The 18,409-nt window shown below is 45.3% G+C and overlaps 1 protein-coding gene across 5 annotated transcripts; it reads left to right on the forward strand.

The window, feature by feature from the left end:
- The first annotated feature begins 5,150 nt into the window (after positions 1 to 5,150).
- LOC130386456 (transmembrane protein 237B-like) lies at positions 5,151 to 18,284 on the forward strand. 5 transcript variants are annotated; one of them, XM_056595389.1, is made up of 14 exons: positions 5,151 to 5,352; positions 5,482 to 5,517; positions 6,675 to 6,697; positions 8,261 to 8,274; positions 8,359 to 8,430; positions 9,687 to 9,818; positions 10,350 to 10,446; positions 10,986 to 11,140; positions 13,467 to 13,593; positions 14,121 to 14,312; positions 14,811 to 14,884; positions 15,030 to 15,114; positions 15,765 to 15,886; positions 17,703 to 17,849. In XM_056595389.1, the coding sequence occupies exons 1-14, from the start codon at positions 5,332 to 5,334 to the stop codon at positions 17,765 to 17,767; spliced, it is 1,215 nt and encodes a 404-aa protein (XP_056451364.1). In that variant the 5' UTR covers positions 5,151 to 5,331; the 3' UTR covers positions 17,768 to 17,849. The 5 variants fall into 5 exon arrangements, with proteins under 5 accessions (XP_056451364.1, XP_056451365.1, XP_056451366.1 ...); XM_056595390.1 differs by having other exon boundaries at positions 8,362 to 8,430; XM_056595391.1 differs by lacking the exon at positions 15,765 to 15,886 and having other exon boundaries at positions 17,703 to 18,284.
- Positions 18,285 to 18,409: the final 125 nt, after the last annotated feature.

Here is an 18,409-nt window from a genome sequence, read left to right on the forward strand (position 1 = left end):
TGTGTGTGTGTGTGTGTGTTGTGGCAACCCGCTACTCGAATGAGCCGGGTTCCAGGTACAAATGACGCTTGGCAAAAGCCGTTAAAGCCGATCACGGCATTTATTGCAGACAGCTTAAATCTTATAATAATGATAATAATACATTTTATTTATAATGCACTTTATATTCAAGAATCTCAAAGTGCTTCAGAGAAAAAAAAAAACTATTAAAAGGGGGAACCTCAAAGAAAGTTTAGCTAAATGCTCTTTTAAAGAGATGAGTTTTGAGGTTCCGTTTAAAAAGAGCTGTAGTCTGTGGAGCCCTCAGGTGGTCAGGGAGGGCGTTCCATAGTCTAGGGGCAGCAGCAGAAAAGGACCGATCACCCATGGTGCACAGCTTCGTATGTCGGGTTTGGAGGGTGTGAGTGGATCCTGAACGGAGTGTACGTGAGGTTGTCGGGGGGGTGAGGAGTTCCTGAAGGTAGAGGGGGGCAAGTCCGTGAAGGCACTGGTGGGTGAGGAGGGAGACCTTGTACTCAATTCTGAGTGGGACAGGGAGCCAGTGATTTCAGGATGGGGGTGATGTGGTCATGCTTGCGCACCCTCATGAGGACCCTGGCAGCACTGTTTTGAATGTATTGGAGCCTCTGGATGCTCTTGCCAGGGATCCCAATGAGGAGTGCATTGCAGTAGTCCAACCTGGAGGAGACAAAGGCATGAACGAGCTTCTCTGCATCAGCCAGGGTGAGTGATTGGCGGAGTTTGGCGATGTTCCTGAGGTGGTAGGGTTAGGGTAACCCTAACCCTAACCCTAACCCTAACCCTAACAGGACATTTATTTGTCACGTGACTTTTGGCACTAATTTTCCGCCTTGCTGTTCCGTACGCAAATGCAATCCGATCCGTGCGCAAATGCATTCCGATCCACGCGCAGCTTTCGTGTTCCGTACTTGTAGAATTGTTTTGTGTACTTGAAGGATTTTTTTTTGTACTTTGTGTAAAACATACTGTATTTGTTTCTGAAGCAAAATGCTTTAGTTTGTGAATGATGTTTTGTATTTGCAAACCACACTGAGCGTGTGTGTGAATCATTTTGCGTGAGTAAAACACGTTTTGTGTGCGTGTGAATCGTTATGTGTGAGCAAAACACGTTTTGCGTGTGTGCGGGGTTTTGGCATGAATCTAACTCCATAGAATTGTTGGAATCGTTGGTATCGCATTTGTATTGGATTTTTGTCTGATAATTATGGAGCCAGCCAGGAAGAGAGGTCGTTCTAACATGTGGGAACACTTTGATCTGATCGCACCTGATAAGGTAGGTGTGCTAGCTGTTTAATACTATATACGGTTTAATATGAAATATAGGAAAATATATGTACATATACAACAGTAACTTCCTGACAGTAATAGAGCATATGTATGTGCAGACCATAGCTATATAGCCAATATATAGGCCAAGGCAATATAGCTATGTTCTATGTCAAGTCTATATAAAAACCCTGGATGCTGTGTACCATTCTGCCCTACGTTTTATAACAGGAGACCGCTATGGCACACACCACTGCACTTGGTATAACAAGGTTGGCTGGCCAGCCCTGTCTGAAAGAAGGGATTTTCACTGGAAGATTTTAATTTATAAAACAATCATTGGGCTAATGCCACCATATCTCGCCTCTCTCATAAGCTGGAACCGTAACACCGTCAATACACGCTCCCTAAGCTTGCTTACATTACATCTGCCACACGCCAACACAAAACTGGGGAAGACAGCCTTCTGTTTTAAGGCACCCTTCATTTGGAATGAGGTCCAAAAATCACTAAGGTTGTGCTAATTTATTTCACTTAGGGAATTCACAAGTCTTATCATATGTACACCTGCCTTCTCCTGCAATGATTGTTACTCTTGACCCAACCATTGTATTTTACTGTATTTATTTTACATGCATATTAATTTTATATTTATTTTCTTTTTTCTTTCCAATGTATTAACTTCTGTTGTACCCTCGGCACCATTGAAAATGAGGATCTTAATCCTCAATGTGTCTTCCGAGGCCTAAATAAAATAAATAAATAAAAAATAAATATAAGGTAGCTATAGGTATAGGTGTTTACACTCAAATTGCATTTTTATTTGCTAATGGCTTTCTCTACAGGTCCGGTGCTTGGTGTGTTCAACTGAGCTGAAGTATCATGGGAATACTTCCTCCATGATTAGGCACTTCACTGCCAGCATGGAGCTGCTAACCAGGGTAACTCACCTCAAGGTAGGCTTTATGTATTACAATATTTTTTAAATAGACACACTACACAATACTATGATTTAACTGTATTCCATTAATCCTTATTTTGTTTTATTAATTTTCTTTTTATTTCTTCATTTGTCTTAGTGGACCGGAAGCAACAGCTGGATGAGGCTCTGGTGAACATGGTGGTGAAGGACTCACAGCCTTTTTCCATCGTTGAGGACGGTGGATTAAAGGCATTTGTGGCATTGCTGGATCCAACCTACACCATGCCATCCAGAAAGGCTGTGAAGAACATGGTTTTCCGGAAGTGCGAGGAGGAGAAGACCAAGGCCAAGGCTGCCATGCAGAAGGTACAGGCTGTGAGTCTGACTTCAGACATGTGGACCTCCATTAATATGGAGGCATACCTAGCAGTCACCTGCCATTATGTCGATGACACTTCGAAGCTGGCCACAGTGCTTTTGGGAGTGCTGCCTTTCCCCGAGACTCATACGGCTGTGAACATTTCTGCAGCAATGAGGTCTCTCATGGAGGAATGGGACATTGAGAGTAAAGTGGCTTCGATTGTGACGGATGCGGGAGCCAACATGATTGCCTGTGTCAGAATGTTGAATTTGAGACATGCACTTTGTTTTGCACACTCTAAATTTAGTGGTGAAGAAGTCCAATGATGCTACACCAGGTCTAGAAGACCTACGCACAAGGGCACGCAAAGTTGTCACCTTTTTCAGAACGAGCACTACAGCAAAGGAGAAGCTGAAAGAAGTGCAGGAGCAACTGAACAGGCCAGTGATGAAGCTCATCCAAGAAGTGGACACACGCTGGAACAGCACCTTCCTTATGCTCCAGCGCCTCTTCCAGGAGAGACAGGCAGTAGGGGCAGCTCTCGCTACACTGACGACAGATGTGACACCCATGTCCTCTGAGGATTATGAAGCAACGGCTGCGTGCCTACATCTGCTTGCCCCCTTCAACCAGGCAACCGTTGAACTTTCAGAGGAGAAAAGAGTGTCAGGGTCCAAGGTCATTCCAATGACCAAAATGTTAAATATATATCTGCATGGGGAGATGCAGAACACAAGGCACCCCACAGCAAAACTGTTAGGACAGAACCTCCTATCATTTAAGCAAAAAAAAATTGAAACTGCAGAGACCCAGAAAGCCCTGACACTGGCAACACTTCTGGATCCCAGATATAAGACGATGGGATTCAATAATCAAATACAGGCGCAGGCATCAGTGAAAAGACTGACAGCACAATGCACACTTTTAATGAGGGACACAGTGGACACACCACCTGACACATCGACAGAGGAACATCCCTCCACATCGGCCCAAGCAGCAACAGCGAATGTGAAAAATCTAGTAATAATAGTAATAAAAATATAGTTATTTGATGTTGGACAAAGTAAGTACAAGTAAAAATAGATTCAAATTGAAACTTTTCTGTACTGATGATTCATTTCATGTTTGTCTTTCAGTGATAAACCTGTGGGAAAGCCTCGACAGAGATGCCTCCCAGGCAAGAAAGGGGAGGAACGCAACAGCAGATGCAACAGTCGAGGTGCAGCGCTATTTGACGGATCCACCCATATCAAGATGTGAAGATCCACTGAAGTACTGGCTGGAACATAAAAATGTGTACACACAATTTTTTATGTACGCCAGCATCCTCGGTACCATCGGAGCGAATTTTCTCAAAATGTGGAGAAATTGTGAGCAAGAAGAGAAACCGGCTCAACCCTAAAACTGTGGAAAAAATAATGTTCCTAAATAAAAATCTTTGAATGTTCCATAATCACCCCGTATTTCCATCATTACCTCCTGTCATAGTTTCACAAGCACATCCAACCTATGCCATCTTTTCCCAGCCCATTCTCCTCAGTAACACAAGCACAATAGGCCTACACACATTCATCAATCTTATTTTTTTATATTTAGAAGTTTATTGAGCAGGGACAAATACGTAAGGTATCAATTAGAGTAGACTAGGGGATAACACACTGACTGTGTGAGTGGAGGTTCCGGGTTCGAATCCCATTCCTGGGGGGAAAAGTTTTTATATGCTGTTTCAATTATATCCTAGCCTACATCAGTTAGCCTATCTGGACAGAAGGCTAGGCATATCACTTTAAGAACAATTTAGACATCTGTATTTAGATCAATCTTTATTCGTGAAAAGATCATGCTATTAAGTATTAGGGTTTGTGTGTTTGTGCGTCAAATAGTTTTCAAAGCAGGGATACGTGGGCCTAGATCTGTGTTTTGAAACACCACATCCCCGGGAGAGAGGAAGAGGGACAGAGGAAAGAAGGAGAGGAGGAGAGGGGAGTGGAGCAGAGACGGAGAGGAGAGGAGAGAGGAGAAGAGAGGAGGAGAAGGGAGAGGAGAGAAGAGAGGTGGAGAGAAGAAGAGGGAGGAGAGAGGAGAGGGGAGAGGGGAGAAAGGAGAATGGTGTTGATGATGATGGTGGTGATGTTGAAGTGGGTTAGCAGAATGGATACCAGCGACAACGACAATAAAAACTTGAGGCCCAAGTGCTTTGAACTTTATTCATATCACGTCTTCATTACGTAATATGACTCATGACAGAATCAAGGACCACATTTTAATATCTTAGCAGCTTTAGAGTCCACCACCTGTTGATTATTATTCATATCTATTAAGGCAAGAGACCCTGTTCAGTCATAAATAATAATCGTTATTAACATTGATTATAATATAGTAATTAAATAGATTATAATTATTAGAATAAATATTACAGTATCCAGCCATAGACTTAATACATGCAGTTTGACGGTTTAAATAAAGGTTTGATTTTATCTAGTGAATAGTGCTGTGGGGCTGTTATTTTGAAGGAACCGGAAGTTCGTCGAGTCAGCGGGGCTTTTACTCTGAAGGCACCGGAAGTGTGTTTTACCAACGCCGGGTGACGTAAATATAAACAAACCGTACAGTCCCGCTGCTTAAGACACGGACACCTCATTAACTAACTCCTAATTAACGAACACCCAATTTACTCATTTATATATCAGACAAACACCACCAGTCATGCTCTGACACGTTAGGATGTTTTAGTTTAATTCAGAGTGACGGACTGAGCGGAATGGAAAGACCAAACATAACGGTAACTATGATTAAAGTAACGGAAACCTTAACATTTACAGTATTTATTAACAGTGAAGCTCACTGTATCATTCCTATTTATTGTGTTGATGTGTGGCTCTTACGTTCTCCATCTGCCTCCAAACTGAAGACAACTCGGCGGAGGGACCTGCCGGAGAAACCCCAGGTCAGTTCATCACACCGTGAGAACCACCAACAGTCTGGGAGAGGGTCATGCGTTTAGCCCAGCTTCCGGTTTACCAGAATGCACTTCTGGTATCGTACTTCATATGCGCTGTTGGCCCGTTTAAAGTCATTTTAGTGAGAATAATAGAATAACAAGGAAAATAAAATGCATCCCTCTATCGGATATCCCTCTCTTTCACTTGCCAGTAAACTGCCTATAGGCCTACCATGTAACTAAATGTCCCGCCTTAAACCTGTGTAACTCAGAGTCCCGCCTTAAGCCTGTGTTTCTGAAAGTCCCGCCTTAAAACTATCCAAAGATACACAGGTTAAAGGCGGGACATCGCTTTGGATTGGTTTAAGGCGGGACCTTCACTTACATGGGTTTATGGCCCGCCTTAAACATATGTAAAAAGCCGAACAGACTTTTCATATAACTCAAAGTCCCGCATCCCTGCCCGTAACGCCCATATGAGCCATTCGGTCCCTGCAGGGGTACAGTGCGTCTCAGTGGTAATCCACTGTTGTCATAGCAACAAGCTTTAGGTTTAGCCCTGGAGGGATTAATGATGTCCAGTTGAACGTGTTGAATGCTCCTCACTGACTCCTCGGTGGAATGGCGAGGAAATCCACGGTAAGGTCTTGTATTATATGAGGAGAGAGAGTTTATAATCGACGGTAAGGTCTTGTATTATATGAGGAGAGAGAGTTTATATTCCACGCTAAAGTCTTGTATTATATGAGGAGAGAGAGTTTATATTATACGGTAAAGTCTTGTACTATATGAGGAGAGAGGTTATATTCTATGGTAAAGTCTTGTATTATATGAGGAGAGAGGTTATAATCTACGGTAAACTCTTGTATTATATGAGGAGGGGGAGGTTATAATCTATGAGAAGGTCTTGTATTATATCAGGAGAAAGAGGTTATAATCTATGAGAAGGTGTAATGCCTCCTAAAGTAAAGGTGATGCTGGCCTTTAGAAGATACGACTCATCAGCCAATGACAAGTCTTCATCCTTGTGTACCTCTTGGTTAACTTGTGCGGTCAAACCATTAATGTAACGTAATGATGACCTCGTTGTTGACTGTTGAGTAAAGCCTTGTGTTTGATGTTCTCTCTCTTCCTCTTCATCTCCTCATCCTTCTCATGGACAGAGGACCCTGCCTGCGATGCCGAGGTGAATTATCACATCTACACAACCATAACATCTACACAATCATCACATCTACACAACCAGCACATCTACACAACCATCACATCTACAAAACCATCACATCAACACTATCATCACAACTACACAATCATCACATCTACACATCATTTATGTCTTTATAAGAGGCGAGATCTCCATTTCTTAAACATTTTTTTGAGGCATTAAATGATGTCTGATTAACTGAAATATTATTAATCGCATTAATGTCATAGATAACTCACAATTAATCGCGAGCAATCGCGATTAATCGCAAATGTTTTTTCTATGCTAAATATCCCTTGATTTCTTTGTCCCATTAATTTTTCTCATTTTAAAGGTCCCATGACATGAAAATCTCACTTTATGAGGTTTTCTAACATAAATATGAGTTCCCCTAGCCTGCCTATGGTCCCCCAGTGGCTAAAACTTGCGTTTGGTGTAAAACCCTAACCCTAACCCTAACCCTAACCCTAGATATAGAGCTCCAGGACTCCCGTGTGTTCTAGAATATTTACAGAACACGGCTAATGGCTGTGTGCGCCTCGCCATTGCAATACATCCACTGTAAACAGAGCGCATGGTACCGTGGCTGCAAGCTGCTCAGGGCCACACCCCCACCCTCCTCCTTGACCCGCCTCGCTCCTCCTCATTTGCATTATAGCTACAGACACCAAAACAGCGCATTTGGGGGAAGCTCAATGTGCGACTGGCTCGGAGTGGCTGTAACTCTGCACCACGGCTGAATTTCGGGAACGTCTTTGAATACTGTGTTAGTTGCCCACTAATACCTATATTAAAGAATACATAAAATAGCATGTCATGGGACCTTTAATGCTCTTATCAACATGGAGAAGTGCATCGGCTTGGCTTGTGCAAATGTTTTTTTATTGATAATAACATTGGCATATACTGATCAAAACAGGATGATACAAAAAAAAAGCCAATATAGTGCAATTAAACGATGAACATACGAACATACTGCCTTGAACATTGCAGTCAGGCTACTGCTTCTTTGTTTTGAGCAAAAATAAACAAATAAAATAAAATAAGTAAAATAAAATAATTGCGTTAATCGCACGGTAAAAAAATGAACGCAGTTAAAATTGGTTTGCGTTAACGCCGTTAATAACGCGTTTAACTGACAGCACCAATATATATATATATATTCAAAACAAACAAATATGATATTGAAAAGGAAATTATTTAGCAAATATCAACAGTTACTTTGATTTAGGGCTGCAACTAAGGATTATTTCATGGATGATTAATCAAACCATTCTTTCCTCAATCAATAAATGTCTGAATTAATTGTATTAATTTCCTTGTAAAATTTAAAAAAACCTCAACAATCACGTGATGCTCTATCTGAAAGCAGCCAAGAAAACCTAAAGTAGTCATTAGATATGATCTATTCAAATATTTGAATTGAACAGCAACATTAAGCATCAAATGTTTGTTATTTGCACTTGTTGTTTTGTCGATGACCACTCTGAGTTTATCTTAATGTTTATTACCTCTCCCCCCCTGTTCTCTGAATTGAACATGAAGCCAGGACTCAGCCGGTAAGTTAACCGCCTGCTGCTCATCAGTCAGTCAGTCAGTCAGTCCTCTGCTGAGTTATGTTTGTAACACTGGTCTGCTCCAAGTAGATCTCCCAGTCCCCAAGACTAAGAAGAAACGATCGAAGAAGGTTCCCAGTGGGGTGGACAATGTGGAGGGTGAGACACACGCGCACGCACGCACGCACACATCCCCTGTGACCGTTTTACCCAAGTGCAAAGGTTAACATCACGATTGATTCTGAGGAAGGCAGGCCGGTTACCCATAGAAGAGGGTTTAGATTTAGACGCCACTGAGGAAGGTAGGACAGCTGACCAGATCACAAGGGTTAACATTTTGATTGACTCTGAGGAAGGTAGGACAGCTGACCAGATCACAAGGGTTAACATTTTGATTGACTCTGAGGAAGGTAGGACAGCTGACCAGATCACAAGGGTTAACATTTTGATTGACTCTGAGGAAGGTAGGACAGCTCACCAGATCACAAGGGTTAACATTTTGACGGCATCACTCACTCCAACGGTGAGGTGACTGAACCAAGCACAAAGGTCAATACGTAGACGACACTGAGGAAGAGCAGGGTGGCAAGACAATACACGGAATGGAAAACAAAGACTATTCGACTAAAAGGTAGCAACATATGAATTTTTCCAACACAACACACACACTAACCCTAATGTGTAACATATAAGGGCCTTCTCCTCTAGACCCCGGGGTAGACATGTATCGGGTCAGTCAGTGTAGTAGTAGATGTAGTAGTAGTGGTAGTGGTAGTCTAAGTGTCCTCTCGTAGTAGTAGTGGTAGTGGTAGTAGTAGTAGTGGTAGTGGTAGTCTAAGTGTCCTCTCGTAGTAGTAGTGGTAGTAGTAGTGGTAGTCTAAGTGTCCTCTCATAGTAGTAGTGGTAGTAGTAGTAGTGGTAGTGGTAGTCTAAGTGTCCTCTCATAGTAGTAGTGGTAGTCTAAGTGTCCTCTCCCAGTAGTAGTGGTGGTAGTGTTGTTCTAAGGCAGGGGTTCTCAAAGTTTTGACAGCTGAGGGCCAATTTAGGGACCCAGAATTTGACTGAGGGCCACCAAAGGACAAACAAAAAATTTTAGTAAATGTAAACGTAAATGCACCGTGGACCTCTGGGAGTGAGGTCTAAATCACGAAACTGAGATTCATCCTTTCAAAGTAATGCACAGTCGGATTAAAACTAACAAATGTAACAGGATTTCATTGAAAGAGAGAGTCGACTTTTCTCTTTATATTTATTTATTTTTGTTTAAATTAATATTGATAATAATAAAAAAAAAAAAAATCTTTCTTTTCTTTTACTTGCATTGTGGGCTGCCAGGAGTGTTTCTGCGGGCCGCCATTGGCCCGCGGGCCGCACTTTGAGAACACATGTTCTAAGGTGTCTCCCTCTGCCTCCAGACCCCGGGGTGGAGATGGAGCGGGTCCCCAGCCAGGGGGCCTCCCCTCTGGGGGACGCCGTCACCCCCGACCTGGGCAGTGACGGAGGGGCCATGCAGCGCAGGAGGAGGAAGAAGAAGACCCCCACCTTAGGTTAACATTCTGCATGTTATCATGTTAGCCATCACATGACAGGTCATGTCATGACAGGGTTGGGGGTTAGGGTTAGCAGTAAAGACTGTGCTAGGGTTAGGGTTGGGGGTTAGGGTTAGCAGTAAAGACTGTGTGTTAGGGTTAGCAGTAAAGACTGTGTGCTAGGGTTGGGGGTTAGGGTTAGCAGTAAAGACTGTGTGCTCTCTCAGCATTCACAGATTTGTTTGCACACCTGCGTACAATCACTGCCCTGATTATAAGGCTTTGGTCACTACCACTAGTCACCACCAGGTGCCATTCCTCATGCATTAAAAGAGTAACTAATTAAAGTTATATGGTTCCGACAATGGCAAACACATGTTGATATCACATGTCATGTTATAACATTAAACATGTTATGCATGACATGTTGAATGTGAATTACAAGGCTGTGTGTCTCTCTGTCTGCCTCTCTGTGTGTCTCTGTGTGTGTCTCTCTGTGTGTCTCTCTGTGTGTCTCTCTGTGTGTCCGTCTGTCTGTCTATCCTCCAGACCTTGCAGAGGACCAGGCTGAGCTGGTGAACGGCGACCGTCTGGACAACCTGACGGACGTGGAGACGGAGACGGTCAAGAAACCAAAGAGGAAGAGGTGAGCCTCACTTCCTTAGTGTCGGCCAATCAGACGCAGCCGGTCCTCCGAAGGGAAGCACAGAGGGAGAATCTGTCACCTGAAAGACATCCTCATTTTAACGTCTCCTGGGTCTTTCTGGTTTCCTCTTCCTCCTCCTCCTCCTCCTCCTCCTCTTCCTCCCTCCTCCTGATCCTCCTCCTCCTCTTCCTCTCTCCTCCTCCTCCTTCCTCTCCTCCTCCTCTTCCTCCCTCTTCTTCCTCCTCCCTCTCCTCTTCTTCCCTCCTCCTCTCCTCCTCCTCTTCCTCCCTCCTCCCTCCTCCCTCTCCTCCTCCTCTTCCTCCTCCTCCCTCTCCTCCTCCCTCTCCTCCTCTTCCTCCCTCCTCTTCCTCCTCCCCCTCCTCCTCCTTCTCACCCTCCCTCCTCTTCCCCTTCCTCTTCCTCCTCCTCTCATCCTCCTCCTCCCCCTCCTCTTTCTCCCCTTCCTCTTCCTCCTCTTTCTCCCCTTCCTCTTCCTCTTCCTCCTCTTCCTCCCCCTCCTCCCTCCTCCTGCTCCTCAGGAAGTCCAGGCAGGCAGAGCCCCTCCCCCCTGAGCTGGATGTGGAGGAGGATGACATCATCAGTGACTCCCCCCCCTCCATCCCCCAGCATGCACTGTTCTCGGCGCCGCTGGGCCAGAGCCAGCCGGTGGGGAAGGTCTTCATCGAGAGGCACAGTGAGTCGCTTCTACTGGTCCTGATTAGGGATGTGTCGGTCGCGACCGATTCGTTACAACGAACGAATCCCGAACGTGAACGACAAGAACTGGTTCCCCAAAACAAGAAGAACTGGTTCTTTGATTCTTTTTTTTAAACATAAACCAAAAATATGGTCACGTAAATAAAATATACAAACAAACAGAGCTTCGTCTCCCCGCGACTTATATTGGTTGAGTCTACAACGTTCTCAAAGATTCAGCCAATGAGAGGTAGCAATGGTGTTGCAATGGCACCTGGGTAAACCAATGACAAGGCGGTACCGTCGAATATGCGCGCTTTCTGTCTGACGTATCTTGGGTCATACCATTCGACGTGGGGCCACTCATATATCCCCCTACATTTTTTCGAAAATAGACTTGACCTCCATCTGTTGCATTTCCCAATCCCAGGAGTCTTTGCTCCATTCTACGTCAATTTAAGAACAAACAAAGAAATTAAACTGCAGTTCGTATTTTTTATTTATGACCATGAAAGTTCTGTAATGCATGAACAATGAAGAATTAAATGTAAAGTAAAATAAAATTATAAATGTAAAACCATGAATGAAATATAGAGAGTAAGCAAGAGGTATAAATATTGGTGGGACGTTTGGTTATACTATATAGTGTATCTCCTCGATTTCCACGGGGTTTAGAGCCTAGAAGTGGTTTAAATTATGCTCACGGCCGTCTCGCGGGGGGGGGGGGGCAGACACCAAATGACGTCATCTGACGTAACGAATGAATCAAAACGAACGAATCAAATAAACGAATCGTTATAGTGAACTGAACTGAAATAACTAGTTCCCGGAAAAGAATCATTTTGCCCATCCCTAGTCCTGATGGTTCTACTGGTCCTGATGGTTCTGATGGTTCTACTGGTCCTGATGGTTCTGATGGTTCTACTGGTCCTGATGGTCCTGATGGTTCTACTGGTCCTGATGGTTCGACTGGTTCTGATGGTTCTACTGGTCTAATAGGCGGCAGTAGCTCAGGAGGTAGAGCGGGTTGGCTGGTAACCTGAACCTGTTGGCTGTTGGTTCGATCCCCGGCTCCTCCTAGCTGAGTGTCGAGGTGTCCTTGAGCAAGGCACCTAACCCTGACTGTTAGCTCCCGACGAGCTGGCTGTCGCCTTGCATGGTTGACTCCGCCGTCAGTGTGTGAATGTGTGCGTGAATGGTGAATGTGAGGCAATATTGTAAAGCGCTTTGAGTGGCCAATGGTTAGAAAAGCGCTATATAAATGCAGTCCATTTACATTTATTTACATTTACTGGTCCTGATGGTTCTACTGGTTCTGATGGTTCTACTGGTTCTGATCATTCTACTGGTTCTACTGGTCCTGATGGTTCTACTGGTTCTGATGGTTCTACTGGTTCTACTGCTCCTGATGGTTATACTGGTCCTCGTGGTTCTACTGGTTCTACTGGTTCTGATGGTTCTACTGGTTCCACTGGTTGTACTGGTTGTACTGGTCCTGATGGTTCTACTGGTTCTACTGGTCCTGATGGTTCTACTGGTTCTGATGGTCCTGATGGTTCTACTGTTTCTGATGGTCCTACTGGTTGTACTGGTTCTGATGGTCCTGATGGTTCTACTGGTTGTACTGGTCCTGATGGTTCTACTGGTTCTACTGGTTGTGCTGGTCCTCATGGTTCTACTGGTTGTACTGGTCCTACTGGTTCTACTTGTTGTACTGGTCCTGATGGTATTGATGGTTCTACTGGTTCTACTGGTTGTAATGGTTCTACTGGTCCTGATGGTATTGATGGTTCTACTGGTTGTAATGGTTTTACTGGTCCTGATGGTATTGATGGTTCTACTGGTTCTACTGGTTCTGCTGGTTCTCCTGGTTCTACTGGTTCCACTGGTTCTGCTGGTTCTGACCTGGTCTATTAGCTACACAAGTCACACATTTATAAAATACACTCATCATCTACTGGTTGTGTAGAACCATGTGTGCTCTATTGTTTGTCTGTGTGTGCATGTGTGTCTATACTTTGTGCGTGCCTTGTGTCTGTGTATGCATGCTCATATTTCGGTATATATGCTTCTATTTATGTCTCTGTCTCTGTCTGTCTGTCTGTCTGTGTGTCTTTCTCTGTCTCTCTCTGTCTCTGTCTCTGTCTCTGTCTCTCTCGCTCCTTCTCTCTCTGTCTCTGTCTCGCTCTCTCTCTCTCTCTCGCTCGCTCGCTCGCGCTCTCTCTCGCTCGCTCGCGCTCTCTCTCTCTCTCTCTCTCTCGCTCTCGCTCTCGCTCTCGCTCTCGCTCTCGCTCTCGCTCTCTCCCTCTCCCTCTCTCTCTCAGAGCGTTTCCAGGCGGCAGACCGCTCCGGTGCTGTGCAGCGGTCCAGCGACCAGACCGATGACCTCATGGACCAGCAGCAGTACTGGACCACCAGGGACGTGGCCCTCAGGGTCCACGGGGGCTTCCGGTAAACACCCCCCCTGTAGTCCATCAGAGGGGGTTTAGGATACCCCGCCATTTTGAGAGGAGAGAGGAGGAGGAGCAGGAGGGGAGGTGGAGCAGGAGAGGAGGAGAAGGGGGAGGAGAGGAGGAGGAGGAGGAGGAGGAGGAGGAGGAGGAGGAGGAGCAGGTAGAGGAGAGGAGAGGAGGGGGAGTTGGAGGAGGGTGGAGGAGGAGGAACAGGAGGAGGAGGAGGGAGGGTCTCCTGTCGGTTTTTTTTCTCAGTGTGGTCTGGTCTCTCTCTGGTCCTCAGTGTGGTCTTGTCTCTCTGGTCCTCATGGGGCTCTGGTCTCTCTCTGGTCTCTCTCTGGGCCTCAGGGTGGTCTGGTCTCTCTCTGGTCTCCCTCTGGTCCTCATGGGGCCCTGGTCTCTCTCTGGTCTCCCTCTGGTCCTCAGTGGTCTGGTCTCTCTCTGGTCCTCAGGGGGCTCTGGTCTCTCTGGTCTCTCTCTGGTCCTCAGTGGTCTGGTCTCTCTCTGGTTCCTCTCTGATCTCAGGGTGGTGGGTCTCTTCTCCCATGGGTTCCTGGCGGGCTATGCGGTCTGGAACATGGTGGTGGTCTACGTCCTGGCGGGGAAGCACCTGACGGGGTCCCTAGACCTGCTGGTCCAATACCACGGTCTGGCCTACCCCGCCCAGTCCCTCACCTACCTGCTGCTGGCCCTGAGCACTGTGGCCGCCTTCGACAGGTAGGACCTCCACCACCTTCATCACCTCCATCACCACCACTAACACCACCACCACCACCATCCCTATCTCAGCTCAGCTTTGTGAAGGGTGTGAGTGGGAGGGGTTTATAGTGAGTGGGAGGGGTCATGGGTGAGTGGGAGGGGTTTACAGTGATTGGGAGGGGTTAAGGGTAAGTGGGAGGGGTTTATAGTGAGTGGGAGGGGTTATGAATGAATGGGAGGGGTTTATAGTGAGTGGGAGGGGCTATGGGTGAGTGGGAGGGGTTTATAGTGTGTGGGAGGGGTTTATGGGTTAGTGTTAGGGGTTATGGGTGAGTGGGAGGGGTTTAAAGGGAGTGGGAGGGGTTTATTGTGAATGGGAGGGGTTTAGAGTGAACCTGGTTCATGTGTTCATGTTGTGAGAGGGTGAACCTGATTCATGTCTTCATGTTGTGACAGGGTGAACCTGGTTCATGTTGTGAGAGGGTGAACCTGGTTCATGTGTTCATGTTGTGACAGGGTGAACCTGGCGAAGGGCTCCTTGGCGCTGAGAGAGTTCCTGACCCTTGACCCCATGGCGCTGGCCTCGTTCTGTGAGACCAACAACACAACTCCTCTTCTACACACTCAGTAACACACAACACTTTAATAATCGAACCTCTCTCCTTCTGTGTATGTGTCCTTCTCTCAATGCCTCTGTCTGTCTGTCTGTCTGTCTGTGTATCTCTCTCTCTCTAGTGTATTTCTCGGCCCTGGTTCTGTCTCTCAGTCAGCAGATGACCAGTGACCGGATCAACCTCTACCAGTCCAACAGCAGCCTGTGGTGAGTTAACCCTAACCTGGTTAGATCAACCTTTACCAGGCCAACAGCAGCCTGTGGTGAGTTAACCCTAACCTGGTTAGATCAACCTTTACCAGGCCAACAGCAGCCTGTGGTGAGTTAACCCTAACCTGGTTAGATCAACCTCTACCAGTCCAACAGCAGCCTGTGGTGAGTTAACCCTAACCTGGTTAGATCAACCTCTACTAGTCCAACAGCAGCCTGTGATGAGTTAACCCTAACCTGGTTAGATCAACCTCTACCAGTCCAACAGCAGCCTGTGATGAGTTAACCCTAACCTGGTTAGATCAACCTCTACCAGTCCAACAGCAGCCTGTGGTGACTTACTGGTTTAAATCTCGTTAGATCAACCTTGTTACGTGGACCTCGTTAGGTGGACCTCGTTAGGGAGTGGACTCTAATGAGACTGGTGCAGTTCTCACGTCTGTTGCATTACAATATGTTTAACTATATAAACATATAGGGTTAGTTATTAAACCAGGTTATTAGAACAATATGTTTAACTATATAAACATAGAGGGTTAGTTATTAAACCAGGTTATTAGAACAATATGTTTAACTATATAAACTAGAGCTGTGTTAGTTATTGAACCAGGTTAATATTTAACTAGTGTTTCTTTATTGTACTGAAGGACACCAGGGAGGGAGGGCGAGGTGATGCACCCCTGGGTGACTGTGAACCTGGTGGTGGCCGTGCTGGTCGGCCTGGCCTGGATCTTCATCTCCTCACGGCCAGAGACCGACTACACTGAGGGTGAGGGGGAGGAGGGGGGAGAGGGGAGGAGGGAGGAGGAGGGGGAGGAGGAGTAGTATCAGGGTGTCCGCGGAGGTCTTAAAAGTCTTAAAAAGTCTTAAATTCGTCAAAAATGTCATATGCTGGTCTTAAATTTATAACTCGGGAGGTCTTAAATTTGTCGGGGCAGGGCTATTTAATTTTTTATTTTTCTCGCGGGACTTTTCGGGAAGGAGATGTAGAGAGGCTGCTTTCTTGCTAGCTGCATATATAAACGGATGTCTGCGCGCTTGCTAGCTAGTCTGCAACAATGGGTTGCAAAAAAGTTCAACGTCAGTTGGCTGGAAGACGTCCGTTTCCGAGGTTGGCTAGCGTCCGTTGCCAACCCAGAACAGGCCTGATGCATTCCATGCAAAAGTAGCCTACATTCAAGCTCGGCACCATGGGGATTAAGGCTGTCGTCAGCCATATGCAGAGCCAAAAACATAAAACCTCTGCCAGGAGCCACACACAGACCCCAGCCATTTCTACGTTTTGCATCTCTGCCCCGGCGCCACCGCCGCAGACGGTCCGCGCTGCTAGCACTGACCTGAGGGTAGCATTTGGTGCGACACCAACACTGAAAGCGGAGTTGTTGTGGATTCTAAACACAGTGGTCAAGCACCAGTCCTACAACTCGAATGAGGGGATAGGAGATCTCTTCGGTTTGATGTTCCCTGTCTCTCAAATCGCGAGCACCTTTACTGCTGGAAGGGACAAAACGGCGTATATAACTCGCTTCGGACTAGCGCCTTTCATCCGAAAGGAGCTAATCTGCAGCGTCAACAAGGCTGATTTTGTTTTGACGTTTGAGACGTTGAACCACGCCACTAAAAGCAAGCAACTTGACGTGCAAGTCCGATATTGGGTCGGAGATCAAGTGCATTCCCGGTACTTGGGCTCGCAATTCATGGGGCCCCACATATATGGGGGTAAAAGGGATGATGATACATTATATTTTTTAGACAATATGCAGAATCTTTTCACGGACGAATTAACACGGTCGGCTATTTTTGCCAGCACGCCACCCTAGCCATATTATGGGCAACCGTGTTCCCCTTGGCTGTGATTTGAACTTTGAATTCCTCGTAGGAGTTCATAATAATACATTGCTCGCCTTGGATGAAATACACCGCTCTTGCGCGATTTATTTTGCATAAGGGTGAGTCAAATGACGCGAGAAACGCCCCTTCTATGTGAACGCGCATTGAACCTAAAGCGTAAAACCTGGTTCAACTAATTTAATCTAAAGTGAGCGTCGTGGTACCATTTAACTGTGATTGCGAGTTGCGGCTCTGTCGAGCCAGGTTTTCCCAAGAAAGCCTGGGTATGTTCAACGAGGTTCGTGGTATACCCCCCAGGTCTTACTGAAGGCATTTATTTAATGGTGAAAATATTATTATCAGTGGCGTAAATATCGACTGCCCGGGGGCCCAGACGCTGTCCCCCCCCCCCCCCCCCCCCCTCTCAACAACTCACAACTTGGGTGCACCATAAATACCCAAATTAAAAATTTAGGCGCACCAGTGCACCCAAGGAAAAAGTTAGTCTGGAGCCCTGGAGTATCACTTTATGTTCAATAAACAGACAGAAAGTAAACTTGAATGAGTCTCATTGAGTGACACACATGCTATGCTTGGGTTGTAATACAGCGGGATCCCCCCCACCATCGTGGGTTTAAGGTCTTAAATTTCATTCAAGGTGGTATTAAAAAGGTCTTAAAAAGTCTTAAATTTGACTTGCTGAAACCTGCAGATACCCTGAGTATGTAATGATCTCTGTAACGTTCTCCTCTCAGGGTACCTGATGTCCATGGAGGTGGAACCGGCCGGACCAGAGTACAAGACGGAGATGACAGCATGAACACTCTCCTTGACCTACCTTTAAAGACCTTAAATACCCTTTATAGTCCTTTAAATACCTTAACCTACCTTACCTTTTAGATACCCTTTATAGACCTTTAATTACCTTTTAAATACCCTCTATAGACCTTTAATTACCTTTAAATATCCTCTATAGACCTTTAATTACCTTTAAATATCCTCTATAGACCTTTAACTACCTTTGCCTACCTTTTGAAGAACTTTTTCTACCCGTACCTTTTAGATACCCTTTAACTACCTTTATAGACCACATCGTTTATAGATGCCAATCTTGTATATTGTTTTGCACATAGTTGATTTTTTTTTTTACAGTATTTTGCCACCTTGTGTTTTGCTTTAGTTGATATTTTGCACAGAGTTGATATTTTTACAGTATTTTGCCACCGTGTGTTTTGCTTTGTAGCAGATTATTTTATATTTTTAGCAAGATGAAGATAGAAATGCTTTTCTTTTTTAAATACAAACAGAACAAAAAACCCTCAACACATCGTTTGTCTAATTTGTTTGTTTTTATGTATTTATTATTTATGAATTAATACTGTATGGTATTAAGAGGAGCATTTTGAACACATTCCTTTGTTGCTTATACAGCAAAAACACAAGATATTAAATAAATAGTATT

The sequence above is a fragment of the Gadus chalcogrammus genome, chromosome 7 (assembly GCF_026213295.1).
Source record: "Gadus chalcogrammus isolate NIFS_2021 chromosome 7, NIFS_Gcha_1.0, whole genome shotgun sequence".
Taxonomy (NCBI): Eukaryota; Metazoa; Chordata; class Actinopteri; order Gadiformes; family Gadidae; genus Gadus; species Gadus chalcogrammus.

Bases quoted from the DNA above. Each gene is read 5' to 3' on its own strand.
- LOC130386456 (XM_056595389.1), top strand. From the start codon at position 5,332: ATGGAAAGACCAAACATAACG. The intron at 5,353-5,481 runs GTAACTATGATT...TCCAAACTGAAG, and splicing joins TGGAAAGACCAAACATAACG to ACAACTCGGCGGAGGGACCT. The intron at 5,518-6,674 runs GTCAGTTCATCA...TCTCATGGACAG, and splicing joins ACCTGCCGGAGAAACCCCAG to AGGACCCTGCCTGCGATGCC.